Raw genomic sequence first — 22,656 nt, 5'->3', positions numbered from 1 at the left:
ATGAAATTTTGTCATGTTGCACCATCATTTTCTATATTGGTTTAAGCCAAGAAGAATACAATTTGGTCGGCTAAATCCCAAATTTCCAGCCCATCCTCGTTCGTTCAGTATCCAGGTAGATATCCAACAGGATGCACCACGAGAAGGTGAGGATTGGACATTAGGTCAGAAGCCCTGGTTGGTTCTCCACATTCCTTTAAAGGCTATGTGGAAGTCTCCTCTCAGTTATACAGCTTTGACCCTTAAGCACCCCTTGAAATCAGTTAACTTGAGTTAATAAGTAAGTGGAAAAGTGGTGCATCTATTGCTCATGTTTGTGAACTTCATGGGATGAAAAAGCAAACAGTTTCAGATATATGCAAAAGTAAAGATAAGCTTACTCTGTTTTTGCTAAAATATAGTGTTGAGAACTCCAAAAGTAGTTTCTCCGTTGGATAAGAAACGTGAAGTTGACCAAGCATGAGAATTTAGAAGTAGTAGTTTATGAGTGGTTCGTTCAACATGGTTTAGTGGTGGTGTTGTTCATGGTATTGAATTAAGGTTGGCTGCTGAAAAACTGACACAATACATGGGCATAGTCAGGCGACTGATGTGTGGCTTTGGCGCTTCCGTAAATGGCACGGCATTACGATCATGCAAATGTGTGGTGAAGCACTGAGCGGCAATACTGAACAAGTTCAGCCCTTCAGAAAATACATCAGTGAAGTCATTGAGTTTTAATTTGTCTCAAGTTTACAATGCAGATGAGACTAGCCTGTTCTATTGTGCTGTTACCGAAAATATCCTTGCGAACAAACATGAGATTATCATGCCTGGCCGCAAATTAAACAAGGAGCACATTTCAGCCCTACTTTGTGCTAATGCCGATGGTAGTCGGAAGAGCACAAAAGCCTTTTGCTGTGAAGAATGTTATGAACCAGTTGCCTACCATCTTTACATTCAAGGATCGTCTAATTTACAAGTGACATTTTTTCTGACTGGTTTTTCAATCACTTTATATCTGAGGTGCAAAACTACCAAGAAGAGGTCCTGAAGATGTAAAAGTTGTTTTACTTCTTGATAATGCATCAGCCCATCCTGATGCTGAGAAGTTGATTAGTAGGAATGGAAGAATAAAATGTATTATCCTTCCTCCAAATACCACTTCTATAATACAGCAAATAGACCAGGGAGTCATTGTTGCCTGCAAGAGGTTGTATAAGAAGTTTCTTGAAGAGGTTATGGTTGTCTTGGAGAACGAAAATGATCCCAAAGAAGATAAAAGAGGAGCCAGGACACTTCGAAATTTGTGTGCATACAACATCAAGTCTGCCATCTTTAATTTTGCTGCCACTTGGAAAGAGATGAAGACTATAACATTGGCTAATGGCTGGACAAAGTTACTGAACAGGAGTGAATCAGAATACGATTTCAGAGGTTTTGAAACCTGATTTCCATGAAACTTTGATGTGAGCTGGTGATAATGTCAATGAGAATGACATTGAACAATGACTAGATATTGACTAGGGCAACCCAGGCTACCAAATTCTCAGCCAGGGAGAGATTGCTGAAGATGTTCTACTGTATGATCAGGAGGTTGACAACAAGGAAGAAGTGGCTCCATCTGATCCGAAATTATCGGTGGTGAGCACACATGGACGACTACATCTCATTCGTAGGCACATTTTCAGATCCAGAGGTGATTGCTTATTACGAACATTTTTGGCAGTTTTGATCGTTAATTATTAAGAAAACAGTATAAAAGTGGAAAGCAACTGAAATTTGATGATTTTTTCAAACCCAATCCTCAGTAAAATGGTATTTACATTAAAATGTTCTCATTAAAATATATTAATACTGTACCAGTGAAAGTGTTTTATTTTCAATACTATTCCTATGATTCATAATTTAATGGACTTTCGATTTTATGGACAACCTTTAGTCCTTAGTAGTCCTTTAAATTGAGAGTTTACTGTACCACTGTTTTCCAAGCTAAGTTTATTATGTATTCTAAATATAGGTTAAAAAGCATCAGCAGAAGTATGTAGCCTTGACAAACACGACTTTCCATTTTAAAAGGATTGCTATAAGTTCCCATTGATTTCTATTAACATTGCTAAGGAATGATAAAGAGTTTTAATTAGGCATCTTCTTCTTCTTCTCTTCCGTCTAAGACGGGTTGGGTCTTCTCTTGAGCAGGATCTTCCAGTCTTCTCTATTCCTTGCTGTTCGAAAAAGTTCCTTATATGTTCTGCATCCCAAGATGTTCTTTATTAATTTCAGCCAGGTAATTCTTGGTCTTCCAGGTCTTCTTTTTTCAGTTGGAAAAGTATTGATTAGGACGTTAGGAAGTCTGTCTGCATCCATGCGTACACTGTGTCCAAACCATCTCAGTTGTTGTTTTCTAATTTTTTCTATTATTGTCTTTTTATACAATAGTTCTTGTCTGACTGTGATGTTTGTTTTCTTTTCTATCCAACTTGTTCTATTTGTTTTTCTTAAACATTTCATTTCAAATGCCAGCAGTTTTTTCTCCTCTCTTTTTTTAACTGTCCACGCTTCTGCTCCATAGGTGACTGTTGGTATAATTATTGCTTCATATAATTTGATTTTGGCTTGTTTAGATATCTTGTTTGTTTTCCAGATTTTCTGTAATTTTCCCATGGTGGTCTATCCTATCACTATTCTGTGTTTGATTGTTTTGAGTCCATCTATTGTTTCTGTTAGTTTTGATCCAAGGTATATGAAGTTGTCTACTTGTTCTATTTTTCTCCGTTTAGGGTGGCTGAGATGGTAGTTCTGTTCCTCCCTGTTTTCATCACTTTTGTCTTTTGTATATTTATTGTCATGTCATATGTTTTACAGGTTTCGCTTAGCTCGTTGATCAATTTTTGTAGTTCATTTGGGGTTCTTGCAAGAAGGACGAGATCATCTGCATATTTGATATTATTTATGTTTAAACCGTTGACATTGATTCCAGGCTCATTGTCTATTGCTTTCTTTACAACTTCTTCTAGATATATGTTGAATAGGCATGGGGATAATGGGCATCCTTGCATTACTCCTTTTTGGATCTCTATGGGTTCTATTGTGAGTGTGTCCTTTTTAATTATTGCATTTGTCTTAGAGTAATATTTTATCAGAAACTGTATTATATATTTGTCTATTGCTTTTTCTAGTAGAATTTTAAGAAGGATTTCTCTGTTGATATTATCGAAAGCTTGTTTAAAGTCCACAAAACAACAATATAGTTCTTTATGGTCTTCCCAGCTGAGCTCTGCTAGTTGGTGCAATGTGAAAATTTGGTCTATTGTTGAATAGTTTCCTCGGAAACCAGCTTGTTCTATGCCTATCATTTCTTCGTAGGTGGTTTTTAATCAATTTTGTATAATTCTTATGAATATTTTATAGGTGTGAGGGAGTAAATTGATTGGTCTATAATTTCTGCAGTCTCATTTGTCTCCTTTTTTGTATATTGGGATGATCTTTCCAGTTCTCCAGTCATCCGGGATCTCTCCTGTTTGTAGTATTTTATTGAATAGGGTTGTTAAAAATTCTATTGATATGCTGCCTCCATATGACCACAGTTCAGTAGGGACAGTATCAATGCCTGGTGCTTTATTGTTTTTCATCTGTTTTATTGCGTATCTAACTTCTTCTTGTAAAATTTTTGGGTGATCATTATTTTCTTCTATTGTTGGCATTGTAGTTTTGTTTCCTTGGTGGAAGATAGTCTTAAAATGGTTTGACCAGATTTTTCTTATATATTCAATATTCCTGGTTTCAGTCATCTTGTTGTTTATCATTGTTACTGCTTTTGCTGTGAATTCCTTTGTAATTTCTCTTACAGTATCATGGAAGACTTTTAGGTTGTTTTGTTGGTATGCTTCTTGGCATTTCTTAGCTTTTTCTTCTAACCATTTTTCTTTGGCTTTTTTTGCGTAGGTTATCAACTTTATTTTTTAGTGCTCTATATTTTTCTCTATTCTCTTCATTGTTTTGTTGGTTTACAAGTATCTTGGCCTCTCTTTTCTCTTCTATGGTAGCTATGATTTCTTGGGTTATCCACTGTTTGTTTATTTTGGGTTTGGAACCTAGAGTGGCTTTTGCAATTGATAACACTGTTTCTTTTCCTTCTTCCCAGTATTTTCCGCTGTTCTGGAAGATGGAGGGTTTTAATTTCAAGCACATCTGTTCTAAAAATCGACTTCTGCTTGAGCTATCTTTTAGTTTTGATAGGTTGATGTTTTCTTCTTTTCTGATATTATTTTTCCTGTTGAATTTTATCTTCACTTTGGCAGTTAATATTTCGTGGTCAGTGTCAAAATCCAAACTTCTTAATGTTCATACATTATTTACTGATCTTTTCCATTGTTTATGATGATATAGTCTATGCAGTTCTTTATATTTCCATCTGGGGATGTCCGTGTACATTTATTATTAGGACGTTGATAGAACAATGTGTTTGTAATCATTAGATCGTTTGCTTTATAGAAGTGGAGTAATTGTTCTCCTCTGTCGTTAAGCTCTCCGTATCCAAATTTCCCCATCACATCTTTTTTGTCTGCTGTGAACTGTCCTATTTTAGCATTAAAATCTCCCATCACTTCCATGAGTTCTCTATTTTTGGGATTATCTATTTCCTGTTGTAGTTCTTCATAGAAATTTTCTATTTCTTCCACTGAATAGTTACTGTCTGGTGCATACGTTTGGATTATTTTAATTGTTTGACCTTTTTTCTTTTGCTTGAAGTTTGGCTGTTATTATTCTAGGAGACACTGGGTTTATTTCAATTACTGAGTGTGTAAGTTTCTTTTCAATTAGTAATGCAACTCCTTCTCTGTGTATGTTATCTTTTCTTCCTAGAAGTACTCTTGTGTAGAGACTTAAGTGCTGTGAGGATATTATGTTGGAGGTTTAATGGATTTTTTACAACACTCAGAAAGAATTAAATTACAATTTAATACTCCTATATTTCGTCCTAGTCACTAGGACATCTATGGGGATTACAAAAACAATTAATGTAACATGCACACAAAAACTTACAATACTAAGCGCAACCACGTGAGTGACGCTAAAGTCCTATCTAGGTAGAGCGCCCTCTAAGGGCGGTAGTAGGTGGCCTGGAATGTAAGGTGGGACCTCTGGTGATGAGTGTTTCCCAAATCTTCGGAAGCTTAATGCAACCGTATTTGTTAAGATTTGGTTGGTTTCTGAGAGCTGCTGCTGCTTCTAAGAAAAGTCTCTCTTTCTTGAATTTGCTGTGGTGGAGCATGGTGGTTTTCTTCCATGATACCCTGTGGGTGGTGTCCAAAACATGGTCAGCCAAGCCTGACTGGCCATAGTTGTGTTTAACGATGTACGACTTGTGTTCCTCCAGGCGGATGGATGCTGATCTGCCTGTCTGTCCAAAGTACGCAAGCTTACAGGAACAGGGTACTTTGTAAACTCCAGGCAGAGAGAGAGAGGGGGGGGGGGGGGGGGGAGCTGATCTTTCATAGAACAGATAAGGGTAGCAAGTTTGCGGTAGGGCTTATATGCTGTGTGTAGGTTATACTTTTTTAGTATCTTGGCTATTTTTTCCGAAGTGCCTCGGATGTAGGGTATGGTGATGGCATTTTTAAATTCTTGTTGATGAGAGGGACGGGGAATGGGGGAGGAATTGATTATTTTTTTGATACTGTGTTCACTGTAGCCATTGGAGAGGAAAGTTCTGTGTATGTGGTTAAGCTCAGTAGTGAGGGCGGTTCCACTGGAACAAAGATTGTGGGCTCTCTTGGTAAGGATTTTAATGATGCCATATTGTTGTGAGGGGTGGTGGTGGTGGGACAGTTTGTGAATGTATCTGCCTGTGTGTGTCGGTTTTCTGTATACAGTGAAGGCAAGTGTATCATTGGGCAGGCGCATGACTAAGGTGTCTAGGAAGGGTAAACAATTGTTCTTTTCCTTTTCCATAGTAAACTGGATTCTTGGTTGTAGGCTATTGAGATGACCGAGGAAGGAGTCTAACGTGTCTGGGCCATGAGGCCAAATGGAGAACACATCATCTACATAACTTAGCCAGATAGAAGGTTTGAGTGGTGCTGAGTCTATGGCTCATTTTTCGAAATCTTCCATATAGAAATTGGCAAGGGGGGTGAGAGGGGGGAACCCATGGCAGTTCCCTCTATCTGCTTGTAGATTTTGTTGTTCTAAGAGAAATACCCAGAGTTAATGGCAAAGGAAAAGAGATCTAAGATGTCAGAGGGGAAAACGTTTTCTAAGAGAGATAAAGTGTCAGTTAAGGGAATATTGGTAAACAAAGAGGAGATATCAAAGCTTACCAATATGTCTGTATTGTTCAAGGTTAAATTTTCTGTGAGGGCTTTAAAGTGGGTCGAGTTTTTTATATAGGAAGCTGAATTTCCAGTGAGGGGGGACAGAGAGTTGGCCAGCTGTTTAGACAGTCTGTAACAAGGTGCATTGGTAGCATCTACTATAGTGACTAGGACGAAATATAGGAGTATTAAATTCTAATTTAATTCTTTCTGAATGTTGTAAAAAATCCATTAAACCTCCAACATGATTTCCTAGAAGTACAGTCTTCCTTCTGGTAAATCCACGAATCCATCTCCACACCAATGTGTCTCTGATAAACCTAAAATACTCTATTTCAGTCTTTTTAAATTTTCCTGGACTAATTGCAATTTTCCAGGTCGGTGTAATGATCTTATGTTGAGGGTGGCTATATGTTTCACATCCTTGGCTGACCACATTGCTGATTTCTCACTTACTCTATGTGGTCTTTAAGTAGGCGCGTCGGTTGTCCCGTACGCAGTAGCACTATCTCGGTTTGTAGACTTTCTCCTGCTCATGAAAGTTACTGGCATAATAATGTAGCCAGCTTGCCATGCCTCTGCTACATCCTTTGCTCCACTGCTCTTTATTCAGAGCAACCCATTTGGGTTTCCTCCATCCGCCACCCAGGGGACGCGCCTGGTAGGAGTATTAGGCATACTATTTTATTATCTATTCCATACTGGTTCATTATTCTCCACAATGCCTCATGCACTGAATCAAAGGTATGTCACAATAAAATTGTGACATAGTATTTTATTATGAGCAATATATTTTTCTTGTACTTTTGTTTTTATGGAATCCTGTTTTGTTCTCTGAAACTATATTTTCTGTTTTCCTCTCAATCCTAGAGAGTAAGATTTTAGGAAAATTTTGCTTGGATGACTGATTAAACTGAGTTCTGTAATTGCTACATCTGTTACTATTCCCTTTTTTTTTAGGAACAAGAATCAGAACAGAGATGCACTAATCTTTAGACCCTGATTCATTGTTTAACTCATCTTGACAAATTTTTGAGCAGGGCATCTATGATAGGTTCTCTCCCCCTGCTTTCAGTAGTTTCTGAAGTTATTCCATCTATCTTTGCATGACGATTTTCCCATCGTCTCGAGTTACTTCAAAGAATTAACTGTTGATTCTACTTCTTCTCTTAACATGGGGAAGTCTCCTTCATCCAATGTCATTTGCATTATGTCTTCAAGATTTTGATTATTAAGACTATTGTCTTCTGAGAAAAGATTAGTTGAGTAATTATGCCAATGCTTCAAGATTTCATCCTTAACAGTAAAAGCCTGCAATTTTCATCCTCAACTGGCCGGATTTTGTTAATCTACTTATCATTCGGAAAGCACTTCTAGGTTTGTTTCTTTGTAGTTCCTCTTCATTCTTTCCACATTCATTCAGAATTCTGTTAGTTTTAGCTGTTTTAATTTTATTTTTTATTTTATTTAATTTTTCATATTTTCCCTGCTATCGTTATCCTTGTTTATACTGGATTTTAAAGTTCTCCTTTGATCACATAGTTGTAAAATATCTTCTCTAATCCAAGGCTTGATTACCCTATGAAATTTTCCTATTATGGTGTCAGTTGCTTCTAAAATTATTTTGGAAAATAGTTTGTAATACCTATGAATTCTTCTAGGAAGCTGTTCAAGGAATCAATATGTGAGATTTATATTGTTCTCTGATATGAGGTGATTCCAACTTCTCAACACTATACTTTTTCTTTGTTTTTGGTTACCTTTTATTTGTTTATATTTTGGATTCAATGTAGCAATGACCATGTTGTGGTCACTATCAATATCAGCTCCTGGGAAAGATCTAGCCTTAGGAAGGTTAAATGATACTTTGTGTATTGTCTGAACAAGTATATAATCGATTAAATTGTGAGCAGGTCCATTAAGTGAAGTCTGTCTGCTTTCTGAATGGTTTATGAGGATATAAAGAATTAGCAATATTTTGAACAGCAAAATCAATAAGTTTGTATCATCTGTCATTCATTTTACAATAACCAAATGCACCATACTGGGAGAGAAAATCCCTTCCAGTATCTATACCAATTTTTGCATTCCAGTCTCCATGGACAGTGACGTGATCATTATTTGGAATTTGTTTTATCACTTAGTTTGTCTGCAGAATGTTCCTCTTATTTGTAACCATTTCTCCTGCTTGTGACCATCTAATCTCACAAAGTCCCATGATAGATCAATTATAGCTTGAGTTGGTGCCCACCCTTTTGAAGTGTTTTGACATTCTGGGTACCAAAACTCCTCATGAGCTGCAGTGAGTTCTCTTTGTTGGTCCATATTCTACCAGTAGCAGACTTTCCACCACCATCCCTGCCAATCCCTGAAGGTGGCATTGTCCTTATTTTCCCAGGTGGGATTTACAACTGAGCTAGCATAGTGTGATATTTGTAAGATATAAACAGGTGGCATCCATCCCCTCTCCTGTCTTTAGCATACTAGGTATAAATGCATGGGAGAGAAGGTAGACTCTCTCACTGCATAAGATGAAATGAAATAGTAAAATAGGAAAGATTCACCCCTAGCCCTCGAATAGTCTGGCATTGGGGAGGAAGGAGCAAGAAAGAAAGAAGAGTAGGGACCAGTCTACAAATAAAATAACAGATGCATATAATATGAAGTAAGGCAAGTAAATCAGGCACCTCTGGTTTGCCACTCCTGTACTCACTAAAGTGAGTCCTTGAGGAAACTGCCTTTTATGTATTAGATGAACAGGCTGGTTGTATTGCTGGAAAATCTTGTACTGATATTATTTTCATCATAAGACAGGTCATAGTAAAAAGAATTGGCAAAGGGTAGGAAACATTTATTTTTGTGGACGTTGAAAAGACCTATGATTCAGTTCCCATTAACAGACTCTGGCGATTGATAAGGACGATGAATGTGAGTGAGTCAATTATAACGGAATATATAGAAGGTATAGAGCAGCTGTTAAGTGTGGGGGATTGGTATCAGCTGAGTTTATAATATCTAAAAGTCTGAAGCAAGGATGTGAGATGTCACCAACTTAGTTTAAGATTTACCTTGATGGCAGTGCTGGCACATCACATTGGAACGTTTTGTCTAGAGCTATGGGAATTGAGATTGGAAATGGTGTCATTCGTTCACTGTTGTTTGCTGACAATCAAATGGCAATTGCCCAAGGTCTGTTTCCTTGACTTTATGATGAGGAAACTGGTTGATGTTTACAGCATAGGAGGTCTAAAAGGAAATTTAACCAAGACAAAATATTTGATGGTTAGTGGAGTAAGCAGAAACTTAGCTCTACTAGTTGGTAAAGTCAAGTCAGTAGATCATTTCAGATACATAAGATCTATTATTCGTAACTTGGGAATATCTGAGAAAATTGTAGAGGATTGTGTCACCCAAGCCTATAATGCTATTGAGCAACTAAATGGTGTGCTATGAAGTCAAGACATTCGGCAGAATATCAAGAAGATGATGCTCCAAATGGTAGTAAGTGTTCTAATGTGTGTTGGACATTGAAAGCAAAGCAGAAGTTGTAAAAAAGATGTAGAGATTGGCGGCTTATGACAAAGTGTGTGTATATCTCACCTTCAAAGAGTCTAGAATGAGATCATCATGGAAAGATTGAATTTGCAAGAAAATGTCATGGATCATTTGGAACATCAATATTAACAGTGGTATGGACATGTTCAATGGATGCCACAGGAGAGAGAGAAAGATGGCCCAATAGTGATGAATTGGTCACTACCAGGAAGATGGAAGAGGATGGCCTCAGCTTACATGGAGAGGAAGCGTTGTAGTGTAATGTAAGCCAGAGGGTTGGAAGAAAGTTTCTGGAATAACCAGTAACAGGGGAAATTCCTTTAAAAGTAAATTCTTATCAGGTATCTTATATGTGCATTTAATGTACATTACATTAGTCACCCTCGTTTGCCAAGTGGATAACACATCTTCTGTTCAGTCATTAGGTTGCAGCTTCAAATCCCAATGTGGATATAGATGTTTATGTTTATCTTTAGGTGGGATATGAGTTTTATCATCCATTGTGAGATTACCACTCCCACTACTTAATGGAAGCTAGAAGTACCATGAAAATATTCATTGTTTAGTATAGTGTTTCCAGTGTATGTAAAAGAATTTAAAAAATTATAAAAAAATAATAAACAAAAGGTTAAAAAAAATTCCTTAATCCATCCTTGGTATTTATAAGTTTACAATTTTTTGGTAGATATACATAAAATATACATAAAATATATATGTGTTGGGCCATTATGGATTGTGATCACACATTCTACAGTCTCTCCCAACCAAGTCATCCCACCTTCCTATGGTATGGCCTGTTTCCACAAACAGGCAGATACCTTTCATCACCCTGTGAAATACCGTTGCTCAACTTTTGAAGATGTGAAGATGTAAAGTGGCTACCGCTTTGTTTCATCCCCAGAGTAAGGGCTTATGTTTTCCCCTTTCTTCCCATATGCAGTTTGGCTGACAGCCTTGTTGGGCATATTCTTAACACCAACTTTTTGCCCATCCTGTATCATCATCCTATGTATGTTACCATATTGACCTGGCATCTATCCAACAGCATGAAAGCAAGCCTTTATCCAGCCTGTACCTAGCAAGGGAGACAAAAGGCAGGTATCAAACTATCATCTCATTGCTCTCTCCCCATTGTTCTCAAAATTAATGGAGGTCATCAGCACCTAGCTTCTTCACTTACCTGGAGACCTATCAGAATCCTGAGTACCTCAGGATTCTGTATTCTCAACCCACTTCCTCCTTCACAGCAATAACCTTCTTTCTTTCTCTGACTTTAAATCCTATTCAATGTTTAGCTGTTGACAGTATTTTCATCCCTCTTATTTATTTGAGAAACCATGTAGTACTCAAATGATTGAAGCCCCCAAGATCTGTATCCAGTAACTTGCTTCCAGTGAAATACTGATCTCTCCTAACTATCATCAAATTGGGTGAAGACAACTTAGTGAATGTCAATGCTATGAAAACCCAGTCTTGTCTTATTATCCACAAGAAAGATCCTATTTGACTCCCACTTACTCTTGATTATGTTCAAATATCCTTTCAAGACCATCTTTCTCTTCTTGGTTCTTGGGCTGACTGTCACATCCAACTTATCCTGGTACAAACACGTTGTACCCATAGATCCCTTAGCCTCTTAAAAACTTGATGTTCTTTTTCATTCGAAACATTACTTCTCTCTGCTTGACTTCTAACACTCAAAGTTTCAGATCCAACCAGTTGGAATGTTATCCTCCTATTTGAGCAGTTCACCCAAAACCTCCTTAAGAACTCTTAGGCAGATTTTGGGTCTCTGTCCATTGTAGAGGGCAACCTGCTTAATAGGTGACCCCCCTCTCTCTCTCTCTCTCTCTCTCTCACACACACACACACACACACACACACACACACACACACACACACACACTGCCATAAGTGCCCTGTTTCTGCATTATGCCTTTTCTAGTTACTTTATGATCACCCTCTGCTGAACTGGCAAGTACCATTTCTCTACTTTCTTTTAATCATGTAAGAACTAGAGCAACCATTGGCCATCACGCATACCCTGTCCAACTGCAAACATATTACAAACTTCTTATTATCTTCCTTCATTCCATCCACACTCTCTCTCTCTCTCACACACACACACACACACACTCACTCCCATAAGTGCCATGTTTCTGAATTATGCCTTTTCTGTAGGTACTTTATGGTCACCCTCTGCTGAACTGGCCAGTACCATATCTCTACTTTCTTTTAATCATGTAAGAACTAGAGCAACCATTGGCTGTCACCCATACCCTGCCCAACTGCAAACATATTACAAACTTCTCATTATCTTCCTTCATTCCATCCACTCTGTTCTTTGAAACAATCTTCCCCATACCGTTTTTCCCACTGAGAATCACCTCCAACTCTTTTAGAAACATATCAATAAATTACTTCTTTCTGCATCTGTTTCTATTCAGTTATTTTCTTGATAAGTGCACAGAAACACGTTTCATTATTTATTACATTACAGTACTATACATTACTATATATCAGCGTTTCTCAAACTTTTCCTATGATGGAGCACTTCACAAATCCTGAAATTGAACAGAACACCTTGGTTAGAGTCGCGTGTCATCGGTCTCCTATTCAACGTAAAGCTAAGTGCCCACTATCACCGAAGCAAGATGTATTGCAACGCAGAAATGTGGCAGTGCACACTACAAGCGTGTCAAGCCGCAGTGCATCGCATTGACCTTGCTTGTGACACACGTTTCCTAGAATAGATACCTCTGTACTTCACTCGCACTTGGAGGTGTTGAAAACTGTGGGCAACTGGGTCGAGGCTAGTGTGCGCTGGCCTTAATAGCACAATCCTCACGCAAAGTGAGGAGCGCTTGATTTTCAGACATGTTTGAACTTATCGGCATCTAAAACCATTCCAGGCTCATATCAATTTTGATAATTTTTCACGGAACACTTATTCATTTTCCACAGAACACAAATTTTCTGCGGAACATAGTTTGGGAAACCCTGCTATTTAGAATAGTTTTATGTTATAATTTACATATTGTATTATTTCACTATAAACAAAGTTTAAATGCAGTTTTAAAATATAACAAAATATCTACACATTTTTGCATTCAGTTGTGTTCATTATTAACATATCCTTATGGTTCATTTAATGACTTTTGAATAATGATTGGAATGTTGGAATAAGACTTGGTCCTAAGTCGAGGACTGACTGTAGTAAGCTGTAGTCATTCTCCTATTAGTACAACTCTTATCACAGTATGTTTCATATACGTGATGTTAGATTCTTGGTTAACACAGACTGTCTTTGATAATCATACTTTTGAACAGCAGCCTTCCCTGTACTTCTTATGGGCGACTTTAATGGACACAGCACTCTATTGGATAGTTTTAACACTAATGAGAAAGACTCGATTGTTGAGTGATTGATGGTAATGATTTCTGGTAGTGAATGATTGAAGGAGTACCTTCTTTCACATATCTGCTCTTTTGTATTCCGCATAGGATCTCAAAATCTGCCCTTACGTTATGTTTGCCTTTAGGTGGGATATGAGTTTTATCATCCATTGTGAGATTACCACCCCATTGTGTTATTACTGTTTATGGGAAGTTTAAGAGGAATTTATGGAAGCAATCACTTCCACTTATGCTCCCTACCATGTTCTCACAGTAACTGTTCTCCTTTGTGGATGCCGATAAACTGATTGGAATGCTTTTTCATGACTTGTAGAATTTAATCCTATTAATCAGCCGAACACTTAAAGAAGTTCTGATATATGTAATATACTTCAAAAACTAGGTGCCAAGCAGAGGAGTGGGATGGTGAAAGATCATATTTTGTAGATGCTTATCACATCAAGCTTTGTAACTTTTTTTTAACATGCTTGAATGAATGCTTCTAAAATGTTTCTTTTATTTTATTTCTGTAGATCCCAAGTGACAAAAATGTAGATGCTAGATCTATCATCTGGGATCTACAGTCATAAGCAATCTTAGGTCTGTCATCTGTCAATCATACAGCCACTGCAAAAGTGATGCAGATGACATCCAGAAAATTATACCTTTCGTTGATCCTTAAGCTTAATGGATGTATTGTCAATTCCAAAACATTTGCAAACACACTAGATAAAAGTTTTACATGAATCTCAGCACCAACTTCATATCTTCCTGAATTTTCAAAGAGCAATGAGAACTTTCACTTAACACCTCTTCGAAATGTTCCTGTAATCAGTCATTCATTGCAGAGGGAATAGAGAGCTCTCCAATGCCCATTCTACATGACTTAATATCCATTATCAAAAAAAAAAAAAAAAAAAAAAAACTTTTTATTCCCGAATATATAGGGAGTAGAGGAGGCCGTTTAGTCCTATCTAACTTTTGGAGAATGAGTGGGCAGTTCAATCTCTGCTGGCCCAAGGCTATCACTAATTAAGCGGCATGCAGTGAAGAGAGACGGCTCAACAAGTGCCGCCATCTCGTGGTCTCTAACACTCGTATTTAATGTCTGAAATAATGTGGATTCTACAGTTGATTTTCTTGAGTTTACGGGACGAAAAACCTGCTTGCCCGTGCCAGAGATCGACTAACTCAGGAACTGGTCGAAAAAAGGCTTAGAAAAATTTCTTCTAGTTGCCGACTAGATTCGAAACCAAGAGATCTTCCTTCGTGCGGCCAAGCACTGTAGTGTGCAAACGCCACATCCACTGAGCTACACAGGCGATCCATTATCATCATAATGATAATATAAACATCACTCAGCATCTTTCATGGATATCTGCTCTTAATTTTTAATAGCATGCTTACTGAGGGGGGGGGGGTTATATCTACCTCCATACACGTACCTCTTCACAAGACCTGTAAATGACAGTGCCATGTGTGAGCAAGTGATTACAGAGAAGGAATCTGTTATTGTGTTTCTAAAAGAGCTAGAGGTTGAGTTTATTGCTGAAAATGGTATGGGGAAGGACTGCCACAAAGAAAATGAAGGAAAATAAGGATACATTCAATAAGAACCTGAACCGTGTATGATGACCAGCTGCTGCCCATGTTTGAATATGATAAGAAGAAGGGCAGAGGAATGGTTGTGGCCAGTCAGTGGAACATTGCCCATGGGAATACATCAGGGGCAAATAGATGGTGTAGCGTGTCAAATTTTTAACGTTATAGTAGTTTTAAGTTGCTCAGAAGGCGAGGCAGGTTGAACTCTGAGACAATAGCACCTAGAGGCTGTGATTGGTTATTATGTGAACCAATCCAATTGAACGTTCCCGTTTGTCAGTTGCTAAATAGCAACTGACAAACGGAAATTTTTGTTTTCTGAGTTTCATCTGTTTTGCGTGTGTGAACTGATGAGGTAGGCAAGTTTTTATATATAATATAGACAAGTTTTTAATATATAATTTTTCATGTTTTCATGTTTACAATTGTTTCAACAATGGTAAACAGTATTGTAGTCGAAGGAGGTAAGCCTCATCCTCCTCTTCCAAATTTTACACCTTTGAGTAATTCAAATATACCAACCAAATATAGCATTCTCCTTCATTATTGTTTTCTAATATACAGTATCTTAAACACATTGTCCCCCACTGTGTAGATTCGGTTACAATTAATTGATAAATTAAAGTATTCAAATTATGACCTTTTTCTTGACCACTAGTATTAATAAATTAAAGACTTAATTTTGTATGTTAGTCAAGTAAATAATAGTTTAATATCCGATGTTTCACTGACTAATATCTGTCAGCATTTTCAAAGGATACGCTGGTAAGCAATAGAAAATAACAAAAACAAAAACTAGGAAACTAACCAACAATTCTAAAAATTGTCGTAATAAAAAAGATATTAGTCAGTGAAACGTCGGACATTAAACTATTATTTACTTGACTAACATACAGAATTAAGTCTTTAATTTATTAAAGTATTCAAAGTTATCCTACATTTAATTGCATTAGACCAATTAAGATGAGCACCGATGTGCTATACATTCTTAAAACTCATACATCAATAAAAATACAATTGTGTGGTCAAATCGATGTGAATTTTGTAGCATGGGTTGCATAAGCTACGACAGCACACCTAACCGAAGTGGACACGCGACACCACTGGGATACATATAGAAAATACATCATGCATCTATGAGAAAGTGACTGGAGGAGTCACTAAGAGGAGCGGGGGGGGGGGTATCTCTGTTGAGTTTCATGGCAAAAATGCAGCTGTCGTTGCCTTGTTAACGCTCCCAAAAAATCCAGATTTTGCAACGATTTTGCAAATTTACTCACCTATTGCTCTGACTTGGTTTCTCTGTAAAATACTGGAAGAAATTATCAATTTTTCAGTCTTCTGTTTTATTTAGAGAGCATTGGCCTTTCCAAAACACAGTACAGTGCAGCTTTTCTCTGCATGTGATACACCTGTTCTAGGTGGTGGAGAACTTCCAGTGATGATACTGAGTATTTTTTTCCATCTTATTAACCACCATCACTAGGATCTATATGCTTTAACATGGTGTTTGCAGTGTGGTGCACCTCTTGGACATCCTGGTAGTTGCACGCTACCAGGATCCCTCTCTGTTTTATATTGGCCTCTGTTTTGGCAAGCTGGGCTGTTCTGCATGGCCCAGCAGGATGAATTGACTAGTTAGCACATTTACCTGTAAAGGATCCCCATGAGGGAACCCTTTGTAGGTAAACCAAGAGCGGACCACTCTTGAGTGTAGTCATTGCTTGTCAAAGAGTGGCCATCCATATGAGGCTCCATGGTAGATACGCAGCTCTAGCACTGAATCAACCTCTTTAAGTCTGAATAATTTTTCACCACTTGGAGCCCTCAAACAACCCTAGACAGGTTCAGAACCCCTCCTTCCACCCCCACCTCCCACCCCAAAAAAAGAGAGAAAACATCAGAGACAAGAGCAATAATAATATCTACATTCTTAATATTGCACTCGATTGGTGAATATACACTTAGAAAAATGTCATCCATATTCATCCAGAAGGGTTGTCAGGATCCCTCAAAATCTATAAAAAATGGAATATTATGGTAGAAAGAACAACACAGGTGCAGTTCACAGCATCTCCACCATGCAGTGTCCATCAAGAGGGGGGGGGGTACCAATTATAGTTACCCCACACACACGCACAACTTTGAACTGTTCTCAAAGTGTAATTTCAGAGTAGAACCTCCCAGATCTCCTCATCTGGGACACAGATGAGGAGATCTGCTCTGAAATAAAAGACCAAAGAGTGAAAGCAAGCCATGAGGATAACACGTTTATGTTCAGTGGTGTGCAGATTCATGTGTTGTATAAAGGACTTTTTCTTTGTACATCATGGATAAGAAAAGTCAACAATCAAGTGATTGATTTTTGGTTTAAAGGAGGTCTTTCTACTACTTAAACCCTAGAAATGGTACAAGAGGAATTATGGAAATGAGGCTCTGAACTGATCTAATGTGTTTAGGTGTTAATTGCGATTTTATGACGGAAGGTAGTTGGTAGAAGATGGAGAAGTGGCTGTCTCACATTGACACAAGAGCATTCCTGCTGTTAGGGAATATCCCTTATGTATCATATTCTACAGTTATTATATCAGAAGTAAGCACTATTATAGATATTCAGTTGCTCTCAATCCCGTATGAATGTGTTTCTGAAAGGAGAGGGGGTCATTAACAACCAAACTGTCTGCTTCTTGAGAGGTTTTAGATTATCACTCCAAATGTGAGAGCAGTATTTTATGGTTATGCAGATTTTTAATTTTCACTGAGTAATTTGCTGGACAATTGAAAAGTAATATCTTGAGCAAAGAGAATGCCAAGTTTTTTGGAAGCTAAATTGCTATAACAGTGATATGATTATGCCATTAAAGACTAGGAGATAAGAGTCAGCCAAAGAAGAGAGTTCATCTTGAGACTTAAGTTGGGCATTAACAAAAGTAAGGGAAGAAGAAGTTTTGTGTTTTTTTAGCAATGAAGTATTGAAGGTGATAGGTAGTTATTGTCCTATTGAAGGATGATGTGGAGATTAATGTTTAAGGTACTTGTTGAAGATTTTGCAGCTTGAGATGTTTTAACAAGAAGCTTTATTATATAGGTAGGATAAGTGGAGAGTGATGTCAACTGCAAAACTGTAAGTAGGATTTGAAGTCAACAAGAGAAGGTTGTTTATATGTATGGGAAAGAGGATTGGTGAAATAACACCAGCTAGGAATGCCTGAATTAGTTGGAAAATCACAAGAGAAAACACCCTCCAACATTACACACAGTAAACAGCCTGATAGAAGACTTGCAGTCCAGTTACAAAGAGAAGGCAGATGATGCGATAGCAACTTTTTATGGGAAATCCATCTATGAGAAGTTAGTCAACCTCTCAAGTACTCATGGATGTGCTAGAAGGAACTTGTTTGCATTTATCATGAAGAACTGTAAATTGTATTCCTTGGGAAAGGTGGAGACTATTCTAGAATACAGCAGCATAAAGGATGAATAAAAAGGAGTAGAAATTTGTTCTGTGAGTTTGGCGATTCATTTAACGCTTTTGAATGGATTTGACAGAGAATAAGAATATTATTGATGATAATTCTGATTAACACTGGCCATAGACTTCAATCTTGGAATTTGTGAAAGATGTAAACAGCGGAAACTCAGTGCCTGTGTGATAGTGAGTGAGGGGTCATTAATCAGTCTGACTGCCCTTTTCTGTACAGAGTCCAGTATCTTTAGGGAGCCCTTAGGTGAACTACCCCAGATATAAGAAAACAATATTCACTGGTCAGTCAGGTTTGTATAACGTTAAATGTTGCGTGGAATTAAAGCAACTAATGCCTTCATGCTAACATCTTAATCTGGACACATCCATGGAATGCATTTATCACTACTTAACAAGCTTATGAGTGTTAATTTTTTATATTATTCATTTTTATTTACTTATTTTATTTTCTTATTTGTGCGTGTATAGACTATGCTGACACAGTTTGATACCTCTCCTACACATACTTAGCTGTTCCATCTTTTGCATTACTTCAATCTTAGTATCTCATCTGGGTGTGGCTCCCACTGATGCGACCTCAATAAAGGTCGAAATTGGTCTGGGTAGACGTCCTTCTCATAATGCATAGCATTATATGTGTATGCAAGGATATGTGCCTTGCATTATAGGATAGTAAGGCAATTGATGTGAAGTCATTAGCTCTATATACAAGTAGCTCAGTCATGAAGATACTTCATGTGCAAACTTTGTTTGTTTATGCTTGGATCAACGATTAAACCAAGAATATAATTTCTTGGCATCTTTAATTTATAGTATAACCAAGGGGAAAAACTTCCACCTTGCTCATAGATATAAAGAAAATACTTTAAAAAAAAATCTCATGAGTTTTTATTTTTTAAAATCTTATACAAAAATTAAATTCTGAAAATTTAATAAATTTATAAATTAACTAAAATGTCATTTGCTTATAAATTGATGTATACTTTATCAAAGGAGGTATTTACAATTAACTTATTTTTTTCTCTCCAGTTATTCAGTTTGCCTTCAAGAATTTTTACTTTTAAGTTATGCCAATTCTTTAATGTCTCATGAAAGGTAAGATCAGATTGTTTATGAAACATTTCTAAACAGTAAAATATTTTAAAACTAAAATGTTTAGAATGGTTCAAGTTTTCTTTATATTATATGTTACACTGGAGATATTGATAAAGGAACTTGTGTAGGTAGTCCTGTAGTTTTCCTAAACATATGTGGGTGGTCTGAAAAGTTCTCGGCCTAAAAATTGAAAAACAAATTCATAATTTCAAAATTATTTTTATTTTTCAACATAATCTCCCTTAAAACTAATACATTTATTTCAGCATCATTATCCCATGCCTGTAGTGGTTCTCAGTAAGATCTGCAAAATACCCCTCTACAGCTGCAATCCTCTTGATTCGAAGAAAAACGCTGACCAGCTTAAGATTTTTAGTTTTGGGAAGAGATAAAAGTCAGGGAGATCTAAATCTGGGGAATAGGGCGGATGCTCCAATAATTCATAGTGCAGATCCCTTAATTTTTCCATTGGCAAAACACCTTTGTGGACAGGTGCATTGTCCTGATGAAAGATTATTTTTTTCTTCTGCAAACCGGGTATTTTCTCACGAATTTTTTTGTCTAGTCTGGTTAAAAGCTTGGAATAACATTCCTTGGTTATTGTTTTACCCTTTTCAAGATAATTAATAAACAAAATGCCTTTAGCATCCCAAAACACCGATGCCATGACCTTTCCTACTGATGGAACTGACTTTGTCTTCTTTGGCTCTGAACAACCAGCTCTGTCCACTGTTTTGATTGCTGTTTGGATTCTGGTGTGTAATGGTGAATCCAAGTCTCATCCATAGTAATAAATCGATGCAAACAAAATCAGTTTTATTCTTGTTAAAACGCTCCAAGCACTGTTCAGAGATTTTCATGCAAGTGCATTTTTGATTTGTGCATTGCCACCAGACGAAAGAAATGAAGGGAAACCAAAACAACACTGACGGGATTCCTCAAAGTCTTATTCTCTTGAATGTATTGACACAGACATTAAGAACCATGTCATCCTAGGCAATGTGTAAATGCTCCTCTACTGCATCCTGAGCATATAATTTACCATTTTCATATGTATAACATTACAGGACCCATACATGCTTCAGGTATCTAGGTTCCAATGCCTAGGATCATACGTCCAAAGTGATTGATAATTAGAACTCAGATCTCAATGGGCGAATCCATTCAGGGTGGACGAACAGAAGGACTGTTTTAGGTATCTTGTGTGTGATTCAAAAGTCTTAGCAAGTTAATAGAAAAGTTAAAGAATACTACAAAATAGTAGAAAAAGTGGCACTGATGTATAGCAGTGAGACCAACTGATTGGAGAAGAGAATGGAGATGTAACTGAAATGAGAATGCTGTGATTTGCAAGTAGTATAACAAGATTAGATAAGATCAAAAAAACGCACTGATCTTTGGGGACAATAACAGTAACCCAAATATCTGGGAAGATTAGGAAATCAAAGCTGAGATGCTTTGGCCATGTTATTTAGCAAGACAAAAGCTGTGTGAGGAGGAGCTTGCTGGAGATGATGCCACCAGACAAAAGAAATGAAGGGAGACCTAAACAACACTGACTAGACAGCTTGAGAGGGAACCTCCAAGATCTTGGACTGGAATGAGAACATGGCCTTAGACAGAACTGAATGGAGGAAGAGGAGGGTGATTTACTATGACCCCACTTGAGTTAGAATAAAGCTGAAGAAAAAGACTGATGATGTGAGGTGATTTTATCTTGCACAGGTTCAACATTTTATGTTAGTTGCATGAATTAACTTTCACAGTGATTTGCTATTATTTTTTTATTTTCTTGTTTGACTACTACTACTTTGGAGAATAATCTTTCTAATTTTATGTAAATGGTAAACTGTATGCTCAACTTGCAGTAGTTTTACATATTATGCACTGCTAAATTTATCAAGTAACCGAAGTAGCATATATCATCAAATTCCTGATATGTATCCTCATAGGAATGGAGACCATAATTAAATTTTTATTATCAGCTTCCTGTCAGCAGTTTTCTTAAGTAATCTGTTATTTTTCAGCTCTACAATATGACTTTACGGGGGGGGGGGGGGGGGACGGAAAAATTCTGATAAACACCTAGAACAAAAACGATATTAAAGCAACTGATATAACCACAAGAAAGAACATATCTTAAAACCCATTAACCCTCATGTTTCATCAAATTGCAATAATTTGTTCTTCCTTTTAGGATATATAAGAAGACGTGTCAGAGGTTTTGAAGAAATTCGAAGACACAGAGCTGTGGGCCGTCATCAAATTTTTCATGTTGCAAGAAAAGTCCACAACTGAGATTCATCAAATTTTGTGTGAGGCTTTAGGAGACTGTGCGCCATCATATCCAACAGTTATCAGATGAGTGGCCAAGTTTAAAACTGAGCATCCTAAGACAACAGATCTCCCCAGGTCAGGAAGACCTTCTGCAGTGATCACACCTGAAAATATCAATGCAGTGTGTGCCATGATCCTTAATAATAAACAAATACCAGCCAAAAGCATTGCAAAGACACTGGGGATGTCCAGGGAACGAGTTGGGGTCGTTATCCCCAACATGTGGACATGCAATGGCTCTCAGCAAAGTAGGTCTCCAGACAGTTTTCCAAATGTTTGAATGACGATCAAAAGAAGGGATGTGTGATGTTGTCTCAAAGGCTTCCTCACTATGACCCAGAGACCAAATAACTGTCAATGGAGTGGAGATACAAAAGGTTCTCCATGGCCAAAAGAAGTGATCACACCTGAAAATATCAATGCAGTGTGTGCTATGATCCTTAATAATAGATGAATACCAGCCAAAAGCATTGCAAAGACACTGGGGATATCCAGGGAACGAGTTGGGGTCATTATCCCCAACATGTGGAAATGCAATGGCTCTCAGCAAAGTAGGTCTCCAAATGTTTGAATGGCGACCAAAAGAAGGGATGTGTGCTGTCATCTCAAGGGATTTTGGATCATTTTGAGAAATGAGGTGCAAATATTTGTGCTCATATTGTCACTTTTGATGAAACAGTTTCCTCACTATGACCCAGAGACCAAATAACTGTCAATGGAGTGGAGATACAAAAGGTTCTCCATGACCAAAAGAAGTTCTGAACCCAAAAGTCAGCAGTGAAGGTTCTTGCCATTGTCTTTTGGTATATCAATGGTGTTATCCATACCAAGTGTCTCAAAAAAGGTGAAACCTTTTTCAGACACTTGGTATGGATAACATCTTTGATGGAC

General features: G+C 37.4%; 1 protein-coding gene across 2 annotated transcripts in view; it reads left to right on the top strand.

Annotated features, from left to right (window-relative positions):
- Nup75 (nuclear pore complex protein Nup75) overlaps positions 1 to 22,656 on the top strand; it is a 492,606-nt gene that overhangs the window by 320,618 nt on the left and 149,332 nt on the right. For both annotated transcript variants that reach the window (XM_090404850.1, XM_090404851.1), the window contains exon 15: positions 19,363 to 19,428. In XM_090404850.1, the coding sequence (XP_090260976.1) occupies positions 19,363 to 19,428 (66 nt within the window). The remainder of the gene's footprint in view (positions 1 to 19,362; positions 19,429 to 22,656) is intronic.

Source organism: Typopeltis vanoorti, chromosome 15 (genome assembly GCF_054136105.1).
Source record: "Typopeltis vanoorti isolate ZY-2024b chromosome 15, IOZ_Tvanoo_1.0, whole genome shotgun sequence".
Taxonomy (NCBI): Eukaryota; Metazoa; Arthropoda; class Arachnida; order Uropygi; family Thelyphonidae; genus Typopeltis; species Typopeltis vanoorti.
The sequence above is the reverse complement of the archived record's forward strand: the minus strand, read 5'-3'. Positions and strand labels throughout refer to the sequence as shown.